The sequence below is a fragment of the Eretmochelys imbricata genome, chromosome 23 (genome assembly GCF_965152235.1).
Source record: "Eretmochelys imbricata isolate rEreImb1 chromosome 23, rEreImb1.hap1, whole genome shotgun sequence".
Lineage (NCBI taxonomy): Eukaryota > Metazoa > Chordata > Testudines > Cheloniidae > Eretmochelys > Eretmochelys imbricata.
Genome location: NC_135594.1, coordinates 12267039 through 12288937, shown reverse-complemented (window position 1 = coordinate 12288937; position 21899 = coordinate 12267039). Strand labels below are relative to the sequence as shown.

Here is a 21899-nt window from a genome sequence, read left to right as displayed (position 1 = left end):
CAGCCTGTAGAGACTCCCAGACTCCAATTCCTTCCTGGCTTTGTTTCTATTTTAAAATAATCTGCTTTCTGTCTCCAATCCAGAGCGAGTTTATTTCCTTCGGGAAAGCCTGTCCACTGGGGAATAAAAATCCCAGCAACAATTATCAGTTGATATCTCTGGGGCCATTTGGAAGAAATTATATTCCTCTTTCCTTGGCAATGTCATTGATTTCTTTTCTAGAGGTTGGAGTGACAAGGAGCCCCGTCTGATGCCAGGTACGTACCGGCAGGTATGAGATCTTGGCATCTTTATTCATGTGGTAGGGTTTCTCTTCCTTTCTATTCAATCTTCCTTTACGTTCTTGTTAAACCCTGGATTTGTGCTGGAAATGGCCCACCTCGATTATTATACACATTGTAAGGAGAGTGATCACTTTAGATAAGCTATTACCAACAGGAGAGTGGGTTTGTGTGTGTGTGTGGGCGGGGGGGGGGGGGGGACGGGACGACGACCTGGATTTGTGCTGGAAATGGCCCAACTTGATTATCATACACATTGTAAGGAGAGTGATCACTTTAGATAAGCTATTACCAGCAGGAGAGTGGGGTGGGGGGAGGTATTTTTTCATGCTTTGTGTGTATAAAAAATCTTCTACACTTTCCACAGTATGCATCCGATGAAGTGAGCTGTAGCTCATGAAAGCTTATGCTCAAATAAATTGGTTAGTCTCTAAGGTGCCACAAGTACTCCTTTTCTTTTTGTGAATACAGACTAACATGGCTGTTACTCTGAAACCTTTACTGGGAACATTGGGTGTGTGTTCACAGCACCCATGGCTGGCCCATGCCATCTGGCTCGGGTTCATGGGGCTGAGGCTGCAGGCCTGTTTCATTGCTGTGTAGATTTCTGGATTTGGGCCAGAGCCCGAGCTCTGGGAACCTCCCACCCTGCAGGATCCTACATCCCAGACTCCATCCTGAGCCTGGAAATCTACCCAGCAATGAAACAGCCCCACAGGCTGAGCCCCACAAGCATTGGCTGGCACATGCAAGGAGCAGCTTTTCCTTCCCTGTGCAGACACACCCAGAGGGACTACAGTGCTGGAACAGACCCTAGATATTCAGGCCTGTCTGTAAAGGCCTATACTCTAAGAATTTAGGTGTATTCTAATCACATAGCTAGTTATAGAGGTATAAAAGAAAGAATCAAAATCACTGTCTGACTGTATAAGGCCTTTTCTCACTGTGACAGTCTGAGGCCCTGTTCTTAGGCTAAGGCCTTTGGCTAAGCAGCAGAGGCAGCCATAAGCTGGGAAGCGACTGGTCACATCCTCACATCCCAAACTAGTCCCACTGAAAGAAGGTGCTCTTGGGCTGTTAGGATACAATCCTGTCCTGATAATGCCCATCGCCTCCAGAGAAAGAGAAGTGCCTAGAAGATATAAAAGGAAACTTAGTTTGATAGCATCCTGTCTGGAGAGAACTCACTTATCAAGAGCTGGGATGCGAAATCCTCACTCCTTTATTGTTTTGTCATTATAGTTCCCACTTTGCTATTGTTTGTCTGTATAATCTCTGTCTGGTTCTGTGATTGTTTCTGTCTGCTGTATAATTAATTTTGCTGGGTGTAAACTAATTAAGGTGGTGGGATATAATTGGTTACATAATCATGTTACAATATGTTAGGATTGGTTAGTTAAATTTCTGTAAAATGATAGGTTAAGGTATAGCTAAGCTGAACTCAAGTTTTACTAGATAGTCTGCAGTCAATCAGGAAGTGGGGGGGGGGGGAGAAATTGGAATCATGTTTTGCTAAGGGGGGGAAATAGGAACAGGGACACAGGTAAGGCTCTGTGGTGTCAGAGCTGGGAAGGGGGACACTAAGGGAGGAAACTGGAATCATGCTTGCTGGAAGTTCACCTCAATAAACATCAAATTGTTTGCACCTTTGGACTTTGGGTATTGTTGCTCTCTGTTCATGTGAGAAGGACCAGGGAAGTAAGTGGGTGAAGGAATAAGCCCCTAACAACCTGGTCCTATGCCCGATGCATTAGCAGTGGGTGAAAACACAGAACCTTTTGGGGCCCTTGGTGATAGTTTGTTTATGGCCTCAGACTGAGAGTCATTAACATAAACATTTTCATCAATGACCTGAACGAGCCCTTAAAATCATCACTGAAAAGGTTTGGAAATGACACACGACTTGGGGGAGTGGTAAATAATGAAGAGGACGGATCAGAGAGATCTGGATCACTTGTTAAACTGGGAGCAAGTAAATGGTGTTCGTTTTAATGGCTAAATGCAAATCTATACATCTAGGAACCTAGAATGCAGACCATAGGTACAGCATAGGGGACTCTCTCCTGGGAAGCAGCGACTCTGAAAAAGATTTGGGGGTTGTGTTGGATAATCAGCTGAATAAGAGCTTCCAGTGTGACGCTGTGGCCACAAGAGCAAAGGCGACCCTGGGATGCATCAACAGGGGACTACTGAGTAGGAGCAGCGAGGTTATTTTACCTCTGTATTGGGCACTGATGCGACCGCTGCTGGGATCCTGTGTCCAGCTCTGATGCCCACCATTCAAGGAGGATGTTGATAAATTGGAGAGGGGTCAGAGCAGAGCCAGGGGTTGGAAAACCTGCCTCGTCGTGACTGACTCAAGGACCTGAGTCTATATAGCTTAACAAAGCAAAGGTGACTTCATCCCAGTCTACCAGTACCTCCACGGGGAACAAACATTTAATAATGGGCTCTTCAATATAGCTTCCAATGGCTGGAAGTTGAAGCTACAGAAATTCAGATTGGAAATAAGGCTCACATTTTTAACTGAGAGCAATTAACAATTGGGACAACTTACCAAGGGCCGTGGTGGATTCTCCATCACTGGCCTTTTTAAAATCCAGATGGGATGTTTTTCTGCTCAGGAATTATTGTGGGGGCAGTTCTCTGGCCTGTGTTGTACCAGGGGTCAGTTTAGATGATTGCCGTGGTCCTTTCTGTCCTTGGAATGTGTGAATAACTGCTGGGCATCTGACTCCTGTGCCTTGCACTTTGTGTGGTTATTTACACTTGTGTAAAATCCCTCCCTTTTGCACATGTGTAAAGACTACACAAGGTGCAGAGCAGGGGGAAAAATCAGTCATAAGAACATAAGAATGGCCATACTGGGTCTGACCAAGGGTCCATCTAGCTCCATATCCTGTCTCCTGACAGTGGTCAATGGCAGGTGCCCCAGAGGGAATTAACAGAACAGGGAATCATCAAGTGATCCATCCCCTGTCCCTCATTCCCAGCTTCAGACAAAGAGCGGCTAGGGCCACCTTTCCTGCCCATCCTGGACATTGTTGGACCTATCCTCCATGAATTTATCTAGGTTTTTTTTTTGAACCCTGTTATAGTCTTGGCCTTCACAACATTCTCTGGCAAGGAGTTCCACAGGTTGCCTGTGCGTTGGGTGAAGAAATACTTCCTTTTATTTGTTTTAAACCTGCTGCCTATTCATTTCATTTGGTGGCCCCTAGTTCTTGTGTTATGAGAAAGAGTAAATAACACTTCCTTATTCGCTGTGTCCACACCAGTCACGATTTTATAGATGTCTATCATATCCCCCCTTAGTCGTCTCTTTTCCAGTCCCTTAATTCCTCTTTTTTCCCCTCCTAAATTATGAGATTCATTTTACATGGCATTAAAAATGTGGACTGGACTGATGCTAATAATATGCCACTCTTTCATCTACAGATCTCAACGTGGTTTACTAAGGAGGTGAGTATCTTTATGCCCTTTATCCAGATGGGGAAACTGAGGCACAATAAGGGGATGTGACTGCCCCATAAGCACCAGCCGAGCACTGGAATAGACCCCAGATCTGCCTGAGTCCCACATCAGGGCACTATTCACTAGTTCACCCTGCTTCCCCAGCCACTGACTCATCTGCATAGTGTATGACCGTGGGCCGGTCACTTAGGCCTGGATTCACAAAAGAATTTAGGAACCTAGCTGCCCACTTGAGGCTCCTAAATCCCAGGCTCAGACCTCAACGCAATTCACAATTCACAGGTGCTAAAACTTGCCTGGCTCCAAAAAGCTTGCAGCCAAACCTTCCTGTCCCTGCCTTTGAGCCTATGCATGGCAGCCCCATGCCAGGTGTCCAGCTCCCTGGGCCCCAGAGTGATTCACAAACTGGGGGCAGACCAGTGTTCCTCTGCCTAACACATGGGAGGAGCCCAATCCTGCAAGTGTGCTCTGAGCTCACCCGCCGGATCAGACCCCTGTAGACGAGCTTACCCAAAATATGGGAGAGGTTCTGCCTTATAACTTGTAGCCCAGCGATTAGGGCTGGCTCAAGTCCCCACTCCACCTGTGGGGGGAAGAAATGGTCTGAATGCAAGGGGTTGGACTAGAGGACCTCTCGAGATCTCTTCGAATCCTACACTTCTATGAGTCTGCAAAATGCCCTTTTATAACACTGTGGCATGGGCACCAACTCCTGGAGCACCCATAGAAAAAAATTAGTGGGTGCTCAGCACCCACTGGCAGACAAGCTCCCCCCCACAGCACCTCCCATCCACCGGCAGCCCCCCCCAATCAGCTCCTCCCCTCCCTCCCTCCCAGCACCAATCAGTTGTTCCATAGAATGTTGGAGGCTGGGGGGGGGGTAGTGGGAACACTCAGGGGAGGGGGTAGAACTGGGTGGAAGAGGAGGGCCGGGTGTGGGGGCTTAGGGGAAGGGGTTGGGTGGGGGCAGAGAGGGGGGATTGACCTCCCGCTGGAGGCCCAGAAGAAGCCAGGGCCTGTGCACTGTGCTCTAACCTGGTGCCAAAAACTTATTTCCACATTGTTTTTTCCCAGTAGCTAGTGTGCGGGACTGGAACACAGGACAACTGGGTCCTACTGAGGAAAAGCACTAGGTATTGTTATTATTACCTTGCCGTCGTTACAGATCAGCCCAGCGGGGGACATGGAAGCCACCAATGAGACATGGGAAGCTGAATTTTTCCTGGTGGGGTTCCCAGATCTTGAGCGCTTTCACCTCCTGCTCTTTAACCTCCTGTTGTTCACCTACTTACTCATTCTTGGTGGCAATACTGTCATTCTGATGCTTATCCGGGCCAATCCGCATCTTTATGTCCCCATGTATTATTTTGTGGCCATTCTGTCTTTCTTGGAGGTGTGGTACACCACAGTGACCATCCCCAAGATGTTGGCCAACCTCCTGGATAGCAGGAAGCCCATCTCCTACAGGGGCTGCCTCTTGCAGGTGTATTTCTTCCATGCATTGGGTATTACAGAGGCCTGTTTGCTCACGGCAATGGCCTACGACCGATACTTGGCCATCTGCAAGCCTTTGCACTACCCATCCGCCATGACCCCCAAGAGTTGCCTCTGGCTAGTGGCAGGGTGCTGGGTGTGTGGCTTTATGTGGCCTGTGCCAGAAATCATCCTGCTCTTCATGTTGCCCTTCTGCGGGGCGCACCGCATAGAGCACCTCTTCTGCGACTTCCCCTCGCTGCTCAGCTTGGCCTGTGCTGATGTGTCCACCAGCACCACCATAGACTTTGCCCTCCACTCCTTGGTCATCCTCGGCCCCACCGCCCTCATCCTCTTCTCTTATGTGAAGATCCTGAGCGTTGTCATCAAGATCCAGGGTTCGGAAGGGCGGCGAAAGGCCTTCTCCACCTGTGCCTCTCACCTGACCATGGTCCTGGCCTTTTTCGGCACCACTGGTTTTATGTACATCCGCCCAGCACGAAGCCGGCCTTCATACCACGACAGGGTGGTGGCAGTGGTCTATGCAGTTCTAACCCCTCTCTTCAACCCACTGATTTACAGCTTGAGGAACAAAGATATTCAGGAAGCAATTGGCAATCTCATGAAACTGCCACCGATTTCCAGTGTGACCTCAGGCTAGTCACTTAGTCTGGGATTTTTCAAGAGCCTCCAGGCACCCAAAGTAGAAATAGGGTGGCTAACACCCTCAGGCCTTGTCTAGACCCAAAAGCCTTGGATCTGGATTATGAGGCTCACAAGCCCCCCCACCCCACCCCACAGTGGGGACATAGTTATATAGGTATACAGTACTTTATACTGGGATGGTTATTCCCATGCAGGAAGGTGAATAAGCTATACCAGTATAAGGCACCTTTATCCCAGTATAATGGTGTCCACACTAGGGTTTATACCAGTATAACTACTGGAGCCCAGGGACCCTTTGTTGCCAGCTGGCAGAGGGCTTGGGAAGCGGGGTTGCACTGAGTTTTACAGGGATGCCCTGGGACAGATATATGCATCATGAATCATCAGGGGGTGGCATGTGAATCATAGAATCATAGAATATCAGGGTTGGAAGGGACCTCAGGAGGTCATCTAGTCCAACCCTCTGCTCAAAGCAGGACCGATCCCCAGTTAAATCATCCCAGCCAGGGCTTTGTCAAGCCTGACCTTAAAAATGTGAGGTCTCTGTTGAGAGCCAGTGGCCCCCTGGTCACCATAATCATTGTGAAATGTGTGTAAGGATAATATTTAAGGCATCACGTATCTGTACTGAAAATTATGTTCTTAAGGTAAAGTATGTCACCATGTTTCGGGCCGGTTGCTTTCAGGCACGGGTAACTAACGCTTCTCTCCCTGTCTGCTCATTGTGAATGGCCCGCTTCATGGTGGCGGTCTGTTTGCATGGTGAACCTGATGCTCATCAAAAGATTGTGACACTTACAAGAGGGAGAAGCCAGAGGCATAGGTGCTGACTCCGCATCCGCCCCGCTGCTCGGCTCCTAGTCCTCCTCCTCCCTCCCAGAGCCTCCCGATCAATCAGCTGTTCAGTGGCATTCAGCTGTTCAGTGGCATTCAGGAGGCACTGGGAGAGGTGAGGGAGGAGCGGGGGCAGGAAGAGGCGAGGTGGGGGTGGGGGTTTGGGGGAAGGGGTGGAGTGGGGATGGGGCCTGGGGCAGAGTGGGGGGTCGAGCACCCCCGAGAACTGGGAAACTCAGCACCTCTGCCTACAGGAACAAAACAATCAGCAGGGGGCTGACTAAGATCAAAGAATTAGCCTGGTCTACCAGGTAATGCAAGAAACCACACAACATCTTATGTCATGAGGGCACGACTTGTCCCATGAACGGAAGCTCCCAGCCACATGGGGCTATGAAATGGTGGAGGGACTTCATATGAGGGTTGCTCATCAAAGTATCTTGCAAAATAAGTCTCGGCTCTAGAATGCATGGTGTGGTTTTATTTTATATTTTATGTATATATTTTATCTGTTTCCGATACTTGCTACTGGTAGAATCTCTGTCCCTTTGTTCAATAAACGTATACTCGGTTTCACAACAAACCTGCTGACGTGCTGTGTGTTAAGTGGCGAGGTGGAACTGGTAAGCTGGAGGGCACTGTTACAGCGAGTCTGCGAATAACATCAGCATCCAGGGGACAGGGGCTGGTCTCTCCAGGGGGATGCTCGGAGGACTTGAGGGTCAGAGTGTGCTGACTGCCAACCTGCAGAGAAACAGCGGGGCCTGTGTAGGCTGAGAAGGGAGTGCTTGGACTGCCAGTGAATTAGGGAGCTGACACCCATCAGGCACACACAAGCTAAAGGCCGATGGTTGAAAAGTGCCTCACAACCTGGGATGTCCCCGGGAAGTGTCACAATCGTATCACTAAAAAAATCACATTCCCCTAACCAACATAGTTATACCAGGACAAAATCTGAGTGTAGAAAAGCCTGAATCTCTTTGTGCCTCATCTGCAAAAGGAAGACCAAGATACTTTATTTCTACCATCTTTTTTGTCTGTCTCATTAGTGCAAGAGATCATTCTAGGGAGCATCACTGACTTCCATCATGAGCCTCATGCTACTTTCTTAAACCCCCAGCTTCTGGAATCATGTGTGGCATTTTCTCTCCCAGATCATTGCTCTCACCAATATTTGCCCCAGTTTCACCACGCTTTTAGTGTGGGTTGGGTCCTGGGTTCCTGATTCTGGGTGCCTCCACTCAGGGTCAAAGACCTAGGAGTGCTGTCCTGTGAGATATCAAGGACAATCTGAATAGCTGGCAAGGACTGTAAAGCCCTGTATGCAGGGGACAGTAAAGTCCATAAAACAAACTCCAGCCAAGGAATGACTCATCAGGAATAACAGCATAACCAGGGGAGAGGGGACTTTGTTGAGAACAGGAAAATAGGATCTGGGGAAGTCAGGGGACAAGGTTCATTAATCATTATTGAGAAATAAGCCAGTCCCCTACCATCTAACACACATAATCTCCTTCCATCCCAGCTCCGTCCCCTGGGCCTTCCTGAGGCAGATGGTACGCTGACGCTGCATGTCCTGAGATGGTGTGTTGTGGTGCTGGCCGGCTTAAACAAAAGGCTCCTTGTCATGGATCCACAGGATTTGAGCTACATCCCAGCTTTTCCAAAACCTTTGCAGTGGGCCTGACCCAGAAGGGGTCCCACTTTTCCTTCAGGGGGGGAAACGCAGCCCCTGTGACCTCCATGTCTCTGAGACTGAGCCCCTGGCTCCTGCCTTCCTGCTCAGCAATCCCTCCTGAGATAGATGGCTGGTCAGAGACTTGTTCCCTCTTCAGGGCCTGTTGTACCTCCACGAGTATTTGCAGCGACACCGGGCAGCCTCTTCCAAGCAGAGCAGGGTTTATTAGTCTGCCAGGATCCAGCATTGTGAAGTCCGTAACTTAGCACAGAGGAGCAAATGTTCAGCTATTGTCCAAATCAGACGAGTCAGGACTACCTTAAGCTAAAGAAACCATCTTGGCTTCCTCCCTTTGTTGCCCAGTCACAGGGGAGCTCCCCAGCCTCTACAAAAGCCAGGTCTTATTCTAGCTTCCTGTCACCCCTACATCCATTGTCCTCCTCCTGCAGACCCTTGCTGAATTCAAACGCTCCACCTGCCAGAGTTTCCCATTGTTAGGTGTCAACTGTTCCATTGTCTCAGTCGGTGTGAGCTGGTTTCAGCCAGCCCTTCAATGATCTGCTCATTGCACCCCAGACACTCACGTGACCTGCACACCTCAAACCTCCCACTCTACCCCAGGAGTGGCTCTTTAACTTTTTCACACCCTGTTTTGTAGCAATTCCTAGCTAAGTAAGTCCCTGCCAGGCATATCACGCAGAAAATTCCCACTTTCTCACACTCCTTTCTTTATCTCCACCCCTGGGTGAGATGGTCTTCTGACTCCAACCAAGCTCTCTGGTTCCCCTGGTCTGAACTCCTCCTAGGGGCTCAGTGGGCTCTCAGTAGCCAGTGCTGGTTGGATCTCTCTGATGGATGCTGGCGGCTGCAGTGAAGTTCGAGAGAAGGGCGAATTCAGCAGCTAGCCAGCCTCTAAACTCAACCCCTCGTGCCGGGAAATGGAGCCGGGGACTCTGGTGGCCATCTGAGTTGTCGTCCTTTTTTGGTGGGTCCTTCTAGAAGCTTAGACCAAAGTTCCAGCACTTGAGGACACCACTAGATTACATCAGCATCTCAGTTTTCATTGTTGCAAACATTTCCCAAACTGTGGGTCAAGAAAGGGAACTGGGGGAGGGTGTGATGGGGTGTTCACCCCACACCAGCCCTGAAGGGGTGAAGGGGCTAATTAACCTTATAGGCCACACCTGGCTTGTCCAATAAATTACTAATTGCTGGGGGAGAAGATGGGGAAGGTGTAAAGTCAGGGAGTTTGCTGCAGAAGGGAGCTGCAGGAAGAAAGCCTGCAGGAGCGCTCTGGCCACAGAGGAAACCCAGCAGGAGCAAAAGCCATATAACACGAAAGCAGCCACACTGGATCAGACAAATGGTCCATCCAGCCCAGTGTCCTGTCTTCTGACAGTGCCAGGTGCTTCAGGGGGAATGAACAGAACAGGGCAACTTTTGAGCAATCCATCCCTTGTCGTCCTGCCCCAGCCTCTGGCAGTCAGAGGTGCAGTGACTCCCAGAGCACGGGGTCGGTCCTAGATCATCTTGGCTAATAGCTATTGATGGATCCTCCTGGTACTTATCTCGTTCTTTTCTGAACCCAGTTATAGTTTTGGCCTTCCCCACATCCCCTGGCAGTGAGTTCCACAGGTTGATTGGAACCTGAAGGAGTGGGGGCAGGCCCAGGTTCCCCTACCAGCCATTAGGAAGTGCTGCAGGACTGGTGAAAGTGTCACCAGGAGAGCTGGACCCATGAGACTTTAATATCCCGGAAAGAGAAAGCTACATAGTGACCACGCCGGAGGGCTGAGTCACAAAAGAGCACGCTGAGCCCCAGAGCGCAAGAGGGGCCACGTGCGGAGTAAGCAACGGAAGGGGGTGCTAGACCAGGCAAGAGCTGATCCCCAGACCCAGCCACAAGGGGCTGTCCACAGCGGTGAGTGAACCCTGTTCCGGGGGTGGGGTGCGTGTGATCACAAGATGTGTGTGCCCCACCCCTGTCTGCCACCACCACCTCGCTGCAGGGCAGCTGCCTCGCAGCACTGAGACCTATCAGCACGCTCCTGCCACAGCGCCGAGGGAGGGGGCTGACCCGAGCGAAAACCAGCGCATGCCCTCAGGTCCTGTCGGGCTGCAGGGCTCTATCTCGGACCCCCGGGGATTGTGTGAACGGAGGTGAGCGCAAAGGGGGCGGGGGGGGGGGGGGGGCGCACAGCATGAAGATGTTTGGGAGCCACCAGCTTACAAAAGAGGCAGTTCTTCACCCTGGTGGCTGCAGAGAAAAACTTGAAGCCGTGACCGGAGCGAGCACCTGAAACTCAGAAACCAGGAAGGTAAAGAAATTTATTTATTTAAATCTCACTTCCTGCCTCTCACTGCTTGGTTGCCAGTGGGTGCGGCACACAAGCTAATTTTTCCCCGTGGGTGCTCCATCCCCGGAACACCCACAGAATCGGTGCCTATGGCCCTGGAGTCGTTGGTCCAGTCCTTAGTGTTGGCTGAGGTGGCAGCCAGCCCACAGGCAAGTGTCCCTTGTCAGCCTGCTCCACGGCGGTGAGGTTTGGTTCACACAGGAAGGCAGGGGAGAGCCCGGGCAGATCGGCTGGTGCCGCGCAGGCCCGGCTGCTCCTGGCCACAGCCAATTTCCCTGAGCGCTTTGGGAGGTGAGTGAAGATTGTGCACTACGTGCCCCGAACTGCCCCACTAACGCAGCCCCTGAGCAGCGACCCCTCTGCTTACATCTCCGTTACAGCAGCCCGTCCCACAGCCACACGCTGCATGCACTGGCATCATCCTCGTGCCCGGACCCAGGAGAGTCCCTGTCGGTTCTGCCTTCCCTGCAGGTTCGGTGGAGCTGGGGACGGATAGTTCTTGGGTGTCTGTCGGGGAAGGCCGTGAAAGGAGAGTTCTGGGCAATGGGAATGGGGGGAGGAAGTGCAAGTCTTTCCCTGTCACTTCCTGATTGAGGGATTCAACGATCCTTGTAATTTTCCATTAAATAGAATTCATCCTGATTGTTACAATCCCTTCCCTGCGCATTGCCCAGATTTTAAAGCTTCATCGGGTTTCTCTTGTGTTTGATTAGAGCCGCCTTCCCGGAACAGAAACCTGTTTCTTCTCCTCTGAATTGTCTTATGAAGCTCGGGCTTTAGCGACAGGCACCTGACCCTAGCCGTGGCCTTTGTCACACACCTGTTCACGTCAGCGAATCCCTGCCTGGTTAACGAGCAGGTGAATCTGGCTCAAGGAGAGAAGCTGATGAAACGAACAGGCCTGTAGGACTCACCAAGCCAGGGAAGGCCCCGGTTTCTGTCTAACTGGTTCTCCTGCCCCCTGTTCCCGTCCCCCACCCCCAGCGCAGCACCTCAGAGCCTCCAGCCACTGACTGGAGCCTCGTCCCGTCAGCCCGGGAGCTGCAGGTCCCCGTGGGACGATGGGGCACCTACACGTCCCACTGCAGGTGGACGTGCACCCAGCGCTGGAGCCAGAGCGCTTTGCCCAGCAGTTTTCGTGGTGTGGCACGTGCCAGCCAATCTCATGGACCCTCCCAGAGCCCACAGGGCAGATCTGCCCCGATCCCCTCTCAGCCTCTGCTGAGCTGCCCTCCGGGGTGGGCCGGCAGGAAACGTGCAAACTGGGGTCTGCCCACTGTGTTTTTCATGTGTCTACCTCACATCACCAGCAGATGGCAGCAGATGGCCAGGGTGATCCATAGCGAGCTGGGTGTCTGGCAAAGGCTGCCCTGCCTCGCTCCCAAAGGGGTGAGCTCTGTGCCAGGGTCTGGGCTCAGGGGGAGCCCCAGGCAAAAAGTGGGGGCCCAGGCCTGGCCCGATGAAGGGGGCACTGCCAGGGAGACTGGGAGGCCTCGCACACTGTGTAAAGTCCAGATGCACGGACGGGGAGAAGGGAGACAGACACATGGACAGAGACACGAGGTACCAGGATTCTTTGACACTTTATTGGTGTTCATCATTCGGGGGGGGGGGGGGGACGACTCCTCAATTACAGGCCTTGAGAGAAGAAATGTCCTACTCCCTGCAACTCCCTGCATCCCACCTATGTGCCCAAACCCTCCAACGGTGCTGGGTGCCCCAAACCCTGACAGTGCCCCCTGCCCCGATGGTACCCCCTGCCCCACCATCCCCCCTCCCTCTGACAGTTCCCCCTGCCCTGCCTTCCCCACTGCCTCCTATGGTTTCCCCTGAACTGCCATCCCCCCAACCCTTCAATGGCACCCTCTGCCCCACCATCCCCCACGCCTTTGAGTGCACCCCCTGTGCCACCATCCCTCACGCTTCCCAGGGCATCCCATGCCCTGCCATTCCCCCAACTCTCTGACAGATCCCCCTGCTCCGTCATCCCCCCCAACCCCCCGAAGGTGTCCCCTGCTCTCCCCTACATCCTCTGCTCTCCCCTCTCCCCCCTGCTCTCTCTAACTGAACATTCCCCATCCAAATAATTTCTTCTAGGTATGGAAGATACTTTTTCATACCTGGTTCAAACCTTACACAGCATTCCTGCTTACAGCATTGCTGCTCCATCCCTGCAGCCCGGAGAACAACAGACAAAGGGAAAAGTTTCTTTCCCAATTTTTTAAAAGTTCTAGCTTCCCCATTGGCTCTTTTGGTCAGGTGCCCGGTTTTTCCTTATCTGGGGAACTTTTTAACCCTTTACAGGTAAAGCAAGTAGAGAACAGCTACCAGGAGGGATTTTACAGCTAACTGGCTGGTTAGGTGTCCATCAAAGGGAGCAACCCCCACCCCCCGGCCCCCTTCATTTATCACAGCATGCTCTTCAGCTTGTCCTCAGGCAGCTCCTGTTCCAGACCAGCTGGCTTCTGGCAATAGCTGCTCAGGCTGCTGGCGAAGGAGCCCACACCCCATGCCTAAGGGAAGGCAAGGCAAAGGGCCGTGCAGGACACTTGGGCTGGTCGCACATGGCACCGTCACTGGCCAGTATAACGATGCTGGTTCTGGCAGGACCCAACCGAGAGTGCCAATTCAGGACCAATTGCTTCAAGCAGGGCAGTCACAGCCCAAGGCTGGGATTTTTCCACTTCTAAGGCAAACCACACCAGCCAGCCAGAGAGGACTTTGGTTTTAACCCACTGGCTCACCACAAGTCACACCAGCCATTCCCTTAGACACTCCAGTTTCCCACTATAGCCACCAGTGCCGCTCGTTATGGGGATGAAAGGTTATGAAAACCAAGACCCCAGTAAAAGAAAAAAGATTCTCCTGATCCCAAAGCACCAAGACCCAGACCCCGGTCAATATACAAATCAGATCTTACCCACAAATGACGCTGTTGCCAATCCTTTAAAATCTAAAATCTGAAGGTTTATTCATAAAAGGAAAAAGCTGATGATGAGAGCTAGAGTTGGTTAAGTGGAATCAATGACATCCAGTGATGGCAACGTTCTTGGTTCAGGCTTGTAGCAGTGATACATAAAGTGAAGCTTCAAATCAAGTCCCTGGAGTCCATCCCCAGCTGGGATGGGTCCTTCAGTCCTTTGTTTAGAGCTTCAGTTTGTAGCAAAGTCCTTCCAGCGGTATGAAGCAGGACTGAAGACCAGATGGGGATGAGGCATCAGCCTTTTGTAGTATCTTGCCATGTGGCCTCTCTTTCTTTGTTCCAAAGACAAGCTACCCAGCACATGGCCTGGAAAAACATCAGAGTTCTGTCCATAGGCATGTCCCTGCATGCCTTGCCGAGACACAAGGCGTGTCTGCCTTCTCTCAGTGGGTCAGTTGTGTAGCTGATGGTCCTTAATGGACCATCAAACAGGCTAGGCAGAGCTGACACCAACTTGTCCGGGGTGTCACCCAGAAGCATAGCATAAGTTTGAAATACTGACGGTGTAGAGCCAATAATTATAACTTTAAATACAAAAATGCTACATGCATACAGATAGCATAATCATAACCAGCAAACCATAACCTTGTCTTAAACACCTCATTTGACCCCCTTAATACAGGATTTGGTGCCACTACAGGACCTTGGTTGCAACAATGATCTATACGGTCCCAGTTCAAGTCCATAACATCACAGCCATTTCTAGGGCTCCAGCCTGGGTCAAGGGAAGTTTGCTCCCTGAGAGAATGAAATAAACTTGGAGGGTCGTTTTAAGATCAGAAACTGCCTCAGGGATCATCAGCCCAGTGTGAGCTTTGATCCATCAGCTCCCCAGTGCTGAGCGTTAGCACTTGAGCTCCAAGAGCAAGCCGAAGCTTTTATGCGGAGCCACCGCAAGAGGGGGACATGACACACAGTTGGCCCCGGGACACACAGTGATTTGCTGGCGAGCTGAAGAATACTGGAGATGGGGGCTCCTCATTTCTCTCCCTGGCTCTGGGAGAGGACTGTGACTATGGTTAAAGGGAGGCTAACAATGGCACCTATTTGTGGCACATTCAGTGTGAAAGGCTCTGTGTCTGACACATTAGAGAGCTGGATTCTCACCCTACCTCTGCCTGAAGTGGCCTTGTGCAGCTGATTTGGAGAGGGTTGGGGGCTCATAGCTGGCTGCCAACCTGGGGTACAGGGCCCTGCTCAGTAACAAGGGCTGTGATGTGCACTATACAGCAGACATGGGAGCAGAGCTCCTGGCTCCCAGCCCAGTGCACCTTCACCTTAGCTATGATGTACTGGGAGGGAATCTTCCTCTGGTGGACACAACATGGGTTTGTGGGATTATAGGGATTACGGCAACGGTCAGTCATCCATGTGATGTGCCGAGGGCAGGGGAGTGTATGAGACATGACTGCCCACAGCTGGAGGGGCTGAGCCCCGCTCAGTGTGTATGTGAGATGGGGGAAGAGGGCACCTCCCTGGGCTCCATGGGGCAGGAAGGAAGTGGGGGCCAGAGGGAGTTTAAAGCCCCATTCTTCACACTCCCCTCCGTGCTGCAGGGGGTGTGCCACTCCTGCTCTCCCCATGCCCAGCCCAGGGAAGGTGGCACCAGGTGGGACTCAGCTGCTTCATTCAATATTGCCTTTAAAAGAAACTCCATGGGGCTGAGCCAGGAGGGCTGGGGCAGACAGGAGACAGGATGGGAGGTAGTGAGGGGTGGGCAGATGGGGGTGGGGGATGGGAAGTGGCGAGGGGTGGGGAAGATGGGGTGAGGATGGGACGTGGAGAAGGCTGGGCAGATGGAGATGGGACATGGTGAGGGGTGGGGCAGACAAGGCTGGGGGATGGCAGGTGGTGAGGGCACTGGGCCACATGGGGACAGGGATGGGAGGTGGTGAGAGCTGGGGCAGTCGGGGGTGAGGGATGGGGCATGTGGAGGGCCAGGACAGACGGGTGGGGAATGAGAGGTGACGAGGGCCGTGCAGACTCCAGACTGGAGCGTTGGCGCTGTCCAGGTGGGGTTGGTTTGTCTCACACTGGGCTGATGGGGTGAAGTTGCCAATTCATGAGCAAGGGCCATAAAGCTTCAGACCATCCTGGGGCCTCACATCTCTGTCCGTGTGTCTGGCTCTCTCCCATCCTGTCGGGCCAGCCACAGACAGCTGGGGACAGGGCAGGAGGCCGAATGCGCCCATCTGTCGCTCAGCAAGATCGGGTTGCCGCTGTCTGCGCCAGCAGCACCAAGCAATGAAATGGGACGTCAGGCAGGTCCCAGAGGGTGACAATCAGCCCCGAGTCGCTGGAGTCAATGGGGCAGGTCCCAGCGGGTGCCAATTGGAGCTGCTCCAATTGGAAATCCTCACTCCAAGCTCACTCCGGGCTGGGGAGTGGTTCTAGTGGGGAGCTTAGAGCATGCTCAGGGTGGGGTGGGGGTTCTAGTTGGCTAGATTGTCGGGCTCAACGGGTAGTGATCAATGGCTCCATGTCTAGTTGGCAGCCGGTATCAAGTGGAGTGCCCCAAGGGTCGGTCCTGGGGCCGGTTTTGTTCAATATCTTCATAAATGATCTGGAGAATGGTGTGGATTGCACTCTCAGCAAATTTGCGGATGATACTAAACTGGGAGGAGTGGTAGATACGCTGGAGGGGAGGGATAGGATACAGAGGGACCTAGACAAATTGGAGGATTGGGCCAAAAGAAATCTGATGAGGTTCAATAAGGATAAGTGCAGGGTCCTGCACTTAGGACGGAAGAACCCAATGCACAGCTACAGACTAGGGACCGAATGGCTAGGCAGCAGTTCTGCGGAAAAGGACCTAGGGGTGACAGTGGACGAGAAGCTGGATATGAGTCAGCAGTGTGCCCTTGTTGCCAAGAAGGCCAATGGCATTTTGGGATGTATAAGTAGGGGCATAGCGAGCAGATCGAGGGACATGATCGTCCCCCTCTATTCGGCATTGGTGAGGCCTCATCTGGAGTACTGTGTCCAGTTTTGGGGCCCACACTACAAGAAGGATGTGGATAAATTGGAGAGAGTCCAGCAAAGGGCAACAAAAATGATTAGGAGTCTGGAACACATGACTTATGAGGAGAGGCTGAGGGAGCTGGGATTGTTTAGTCTTCAGAAGAGAAGAATGAGGGGGCATTTGATAGCTGCTTTCAACTACCTGAGAGGTGGTTCCAGAGAGGATGGTTCTAGACTATTCTCAGTGGTAGAAGAGGACAGGACAAGGAGTAATGGTCTCAAGTTGCAGTGGGGGACATTTAGGTTGGATAAAAACTTTTTCACTAAGAGGGTGGTGAAACACTGGAATGCGTTACCTAGGGAGGCGGTAGAATCTCCTTCCTTAGAAGTTTTTAAGGTCAGGCTTGACAAAGCCCTGGCTGGGATGATTTAATTGGGGATTGGTCCTGCTTTGAGCAGGGGGTTGGACTAGATGACCTCCTGAGGTCCCTTTCAACCCTGATATTCTATGATTCTATGATTCTAGACTGGAATTCAGTGCTTTCCAGGGAAGAGACAGAGGTTCTAGACTGAAGCACAGAGGTGGCTAAGAAGTGAGGGGAGGGTTCTAGATTGGAATCTGGCTCAGGGTCAGGATGGGGTGCAGGTTCTAGATTTGAACCAGGCATGCACTCCAGATGGGGCAGAGGTTCTAGGTAGGAGCCACATGCACATGGAGGCTGGGGTTCCAGATGGGAACCAGGTGCACACTGAGGACGACAGGATTCTGGACTAGCAGCCATTACACACTCAGGAGGGGCAGGGGTTCTAGACTGGTGGCTGTTACACACTCAGGAGGGGTGGGGTTCTAGACTGGTGGCTGTTACACACTCGGGCAGGGGTGGGGCTCTAGATTGGAGCCTGGCATATACCTGTGGGTTCCATACTGGTGTTCAGCAGGGGCAGATTTTCCCCCTGGAAAGCACCCCGCAGGGACTGGGCGGAGTCGCAGCACTGCCTTTGCCAAACCAGCTGGTGTTTGTCACTCACCAGGATCCAGAACTGAAGAGAGCTTGGGGTGGGTCTGGGACAGGGACACGTAACTGAGAGCTGCAGGCTGGCAGCGTGTCACCCCCTCCCTCCCAGCCTCTTGTGGACACTGGGATGAAGGTCTGGTTTGTGTTAGTCCCCTCCAAAGGACTTGCTATTTGGTACCTGAAAATCTGCTTTCCAGGTGAGGGGAAACTGAGGCAGGCCTTGCCCACAGTGCCACATCTGGCCTTAAGGGGGTGTGACGGGACGGCCTGCGCTATGACCGAGCTGCTTCTGTCCATCGCTCGGCTGCCCAAGGCACGCAGGGCTCTGAGCAGGCTGGGATGATGCCGTCTGGTGTTAGGCTCCTGGCCTGGGGCGGGCTGCTCCTGCTGGTCCCCAAGGTGCTGGAAGGGGAGACCCAGCTCTGGGGACCTGCGTGATGCGGTGCCTGTGTGGAGCCCCCGGGGCGCGGTTGGGGCAGCGGGGAGGCCAGTACGGGGGGGTCCGGCCCTGCATTGCCCATCGTGGGCGGGGGGGCCACTGGTGTCAGGTGCCATGGCAGGGCTCAGAGCAAGCGTGTTTCATGGGCAGACGGGATCCCAGAGCAGGGCTGAGCAGGAGACGCTGGGGCTGGACACAGCACATAGACTATCAGGGTTGGAAGGGATCTCAGGAGGTCGTCTAGTCCAACCCCCTGCTCAAAGCAGGACCAATCCCCAATTTTTGCCCTAGATCCCTAAATGGCCCCCTCAAGGATTGAACTCACAACCCTGGGTTTAGCAGGCCAATGCTCAAACCACTGAGCTATCCCTCCCCGCCTGAGGGATGGGTGATCGCATGGGTGATGCTGAAACACTGAGAGCAGCTGCTAGCCGTATCTTCCGCCGGGGCGGACGGAGCCTCCCGCCCTGTCCTCCAAGATGCCCCGGGCACGGCCCAGACCCCACCTTGTGCTTTTCCTGGCATGGCCCCAGCCCGTGTTGCCCCTGGCAGAAACCGCCCCGCACCCCCAGGGCTCGGTGCTTCCTGTCTCGGACCCGCTCCCTCTCCCCGTTTCAGACTGCACCGCCTGCGTCTTCCCCTTCATCGACCAGGGCGATCGTACCCCACGTGCACCCGGGACGGGAGCTGGACCAGGAGGACACTGTGGTGCGCCACCACCGCCCGCTACGACCAGGAATCCCGCTGGAAGCGTTGCTATGGGACGGGTGAGGGCTGGGGCTTTCTCCCTTCGTCCTGAGGTGGGGGGCACCCTCTGGCTCCCCAGCTCTCTCTGCAACACCAGAATCCCCGGGCGTCTGGCCAAAGAACAGCCAGGAACCCACCAGGCGTGTCCCACACTCCTTTGTGGCATGGTGGGGGGCGCAACGGGCAGCCAATAGCGCTTCGCCGCCCCTGACAGTCTCCCCACGGGGAGGCCATAGGCAGGCGCTTTGAGCCAGGAATCAGCTCCTCTGGATCTGAATGTTCAGGGCTGAAATCAGGGGGTGCCCAAAGTCTCCCCACCCCGGGAAGTGCCATAGCAGGTGCCAGCTCCATCCAGACACCAAATCCTGTGGCAAAACCATTCAGCCCCTTTGGCGCCCTGGGGAAATGCCACATCTTGTGACTGCAGAATCGCAGATCCTAGGGGGCTGGAATGAGGGGAACAGGGCCCTTTGCACCTCTCTCAGCTGTGGTTTCAGGCTCCTTGCAGATTCAGGCAGGGTTGGTTACACTGGAGGTAGCTCCCCCCTCTGGGAGCGATGGGCTCAGGCTCTCAGCAGACTCAGGCAGCCTTGCTGTGTTGGTCACACTTGGAGCAGCTCTCCTCTCACAGCTACAGGCTCAGGCTCTCTGCAGACTCAGGCAGAGTCGCTGTGTTGGTCACACTCAGTTCACTATTTTGAGGTTTTCTCCACACCCATAAGGGTGGAAGGCGGGATTTTTTGTTGAGATGAAAAGGTGAAAAGTGGAGAGAAACAGAGCTAGTGGAGATGTCCCTGAGTGTGACCCACCTTGTCCACTCCCCGCCCCCTGCTCAGTCTCTAGGCAACAGAAACCTATTTGCCACAGGGAAATTGTCCCCGCTCCAAAGAACTTTCCAAATTTTTCTCGGACAATAGTTCACTGTGTGCTGGACTTAATGATCACTTGGTTGCTGTCTGTGTTTCCATGCACAGGAGCATCTATCGTTCCTTCCTCATCCCAAACTCAACAAACAATTCCTTTCTGTCCATGCAAAAAAACAAACAAAAAGTTTGAAATTTCTGGTGAATCAAAAAGTAAAAAATAATAATAAAAAAAAAATCCTTTCAGGTTGAAAAAATTGTTTAATTTCAAGCATTTTTAAAACTTTTTACTTTAAAAAATAAAATGAAAGAATATTTCAGCTTGGAAAAGAGATGATTAAGGGGGGATATGAATGAGGTCTATAAAATCATGGATGTTGTGGAGAAAGTGAATAAGGAAGTGTTATTTACTCCTTCTCATAACACAAGAACTAGGGGTCACCCAATGAAATTAATATTCAGCAGGTTTAAAACAAATAAAAGGAAGTATTTCTTCACACAACGCACAGTCAATCTGTGGAACTCCTTGCCAGAGGTTGTTGTGATGGCCAAGACTATAACAGGGTTCAAAAAAGAACTAGATAAATCATGGAGGGTAGGTCCATCAGTGGCTATTAGCCAGGATGGGCAGGGATGGTGTCCCTAGTCTCTGTTTGCCAGAAGCTGGGAATGAGTGACAGGGGATGGATCACTTGATGATTCCCTGTCCTGTTCATTTCCTCTGGGGCACCTGGCATTGGCCACTATCAGAGGGCAGGATACTGGGCTAGATGGACCTTTGGTCTGACCCAGTCTGGTCGTGCTTATGTTCTAAAGGGAAATTTTGTAGGTTTTTTTGCCCATCAGAAACAACCTGCTGAGGTGGACACAAAGTTGTAAAACATTTTGGTTGACCTGAATTAGCATTTTTCACTGAAAAAAAGATCCGCTCACAGATATTTTACCCAGATCCACTTCCATGATGTCTATGCTGCGGCCAGCAGCTCAGGGGCCTGATCTCAGCTGGGTCTCTGGACACTGCAGCAAAGCTTGTCTGTAAGAACCGTGTGCATTGGTCCCCAGCGCTGTGTGTCCTGCCTGTGCCACGCAGCTGAGGGCAGCAGCTCTTGTGAGGTGGGAACGTGCTGTGGGTAATGGAATGGGTACAGCCCTGCCCAGCCTCAGCTTGTGATGCCCAGAGGCTGGCTGGGCAGGGGGGCAGTAGAGGGGATGTTGCTTAGGAATCTCAGCAAAGACCTTAGCGAGCGTCCCCAGAGCCCCAGGATCTCCGGGCGATGGGCTGTTCTCAGATCCTGCCAGGTCTAGGATCAGGTGAGATGCAGCCACTGTCATGGAGGGGACACGTGTGGGAGGGATGGGGGCCAGTGGCACAGTCAGCCTCCCCATGGGGATGCTCCAATCCCTCCAGGTGGGCACAGCTGTGCTAATGGAGAGGAGGGTGGGTTGTTGGGGATGAAAGCCTACTCCTTTCACCTCACCGTGCCTCAGTTTCCCCTCCTGTCTTTTGTTTGCAAGCTTGCTGGGGCAAGGACAGTCTCTGGCTCCCCAGGGGCATAGCAATGAGAACAGCCCTGAAGAGCCCTGCACGCAGTGGTGACACCTCTTTGTCCCTGTCTCTCCCCTCCCAGAATATGGAGGCAACACAGGCGGCCAGCCCTGCATCTTCCCCTTCGTGTTCCGGGGCCGGGCGTTCTACACCTGCACCGACGAGGCTGCCAAGCCACGCAGGTTCTGGTGCTCCACCACTGGGAACTACGACTGGGACCGGCTCTGGAGCTACTGTCTCAACACCCATAAGGATGGGCAACATGGGGTGCGGGGTGGGAAGGGGGTCAGTGCAGTGTGGTCAGGGGCCACTCACCTCGCAGCCTCCCTGAGTGGAATCCCAGATGGGATCCCTACAGCACCCTCCTCCCAGTGCAGGCATGTCTGGTCACAGGGTGACACTGCTGGGGATATTTCAGCCCAAGATGCTTGAGCAGAGATGCCAGACCCCGTTCCCAGCCCTGGTATCTGTACCGGGTTTATCCCAAGTCTCCCCACATTTATCGTTATTCTTATTATTTATTAGGTGTGCTACGGTAGGGCCTAGAAACCCCACTCATGGCCAGGATCCCAGTGTGCTAG

The 21899-nt window shown here is 52.7% G+C and overlaps 1 protein-coding gene across 1 annotated transcript; it reads left to right on the top strand.

Moving 5' to 3' along the window:
• Positions 1-4938: 4938 nt before the first annotated feature.
• LOC144279317 (olfactory receptor 6N1-like) lies at positions 4939-5889 on the top strand. The gene has a single exon (XM_077840789.1). It carries the CDS (start codon positions 4939-4941, stop codon positions 5887-5889), a length of 951 nt encoding a protein of 316 aa, XP_077696915.1.
• Positions 5890-21899: the final 16010 nt, after the last annotated feature.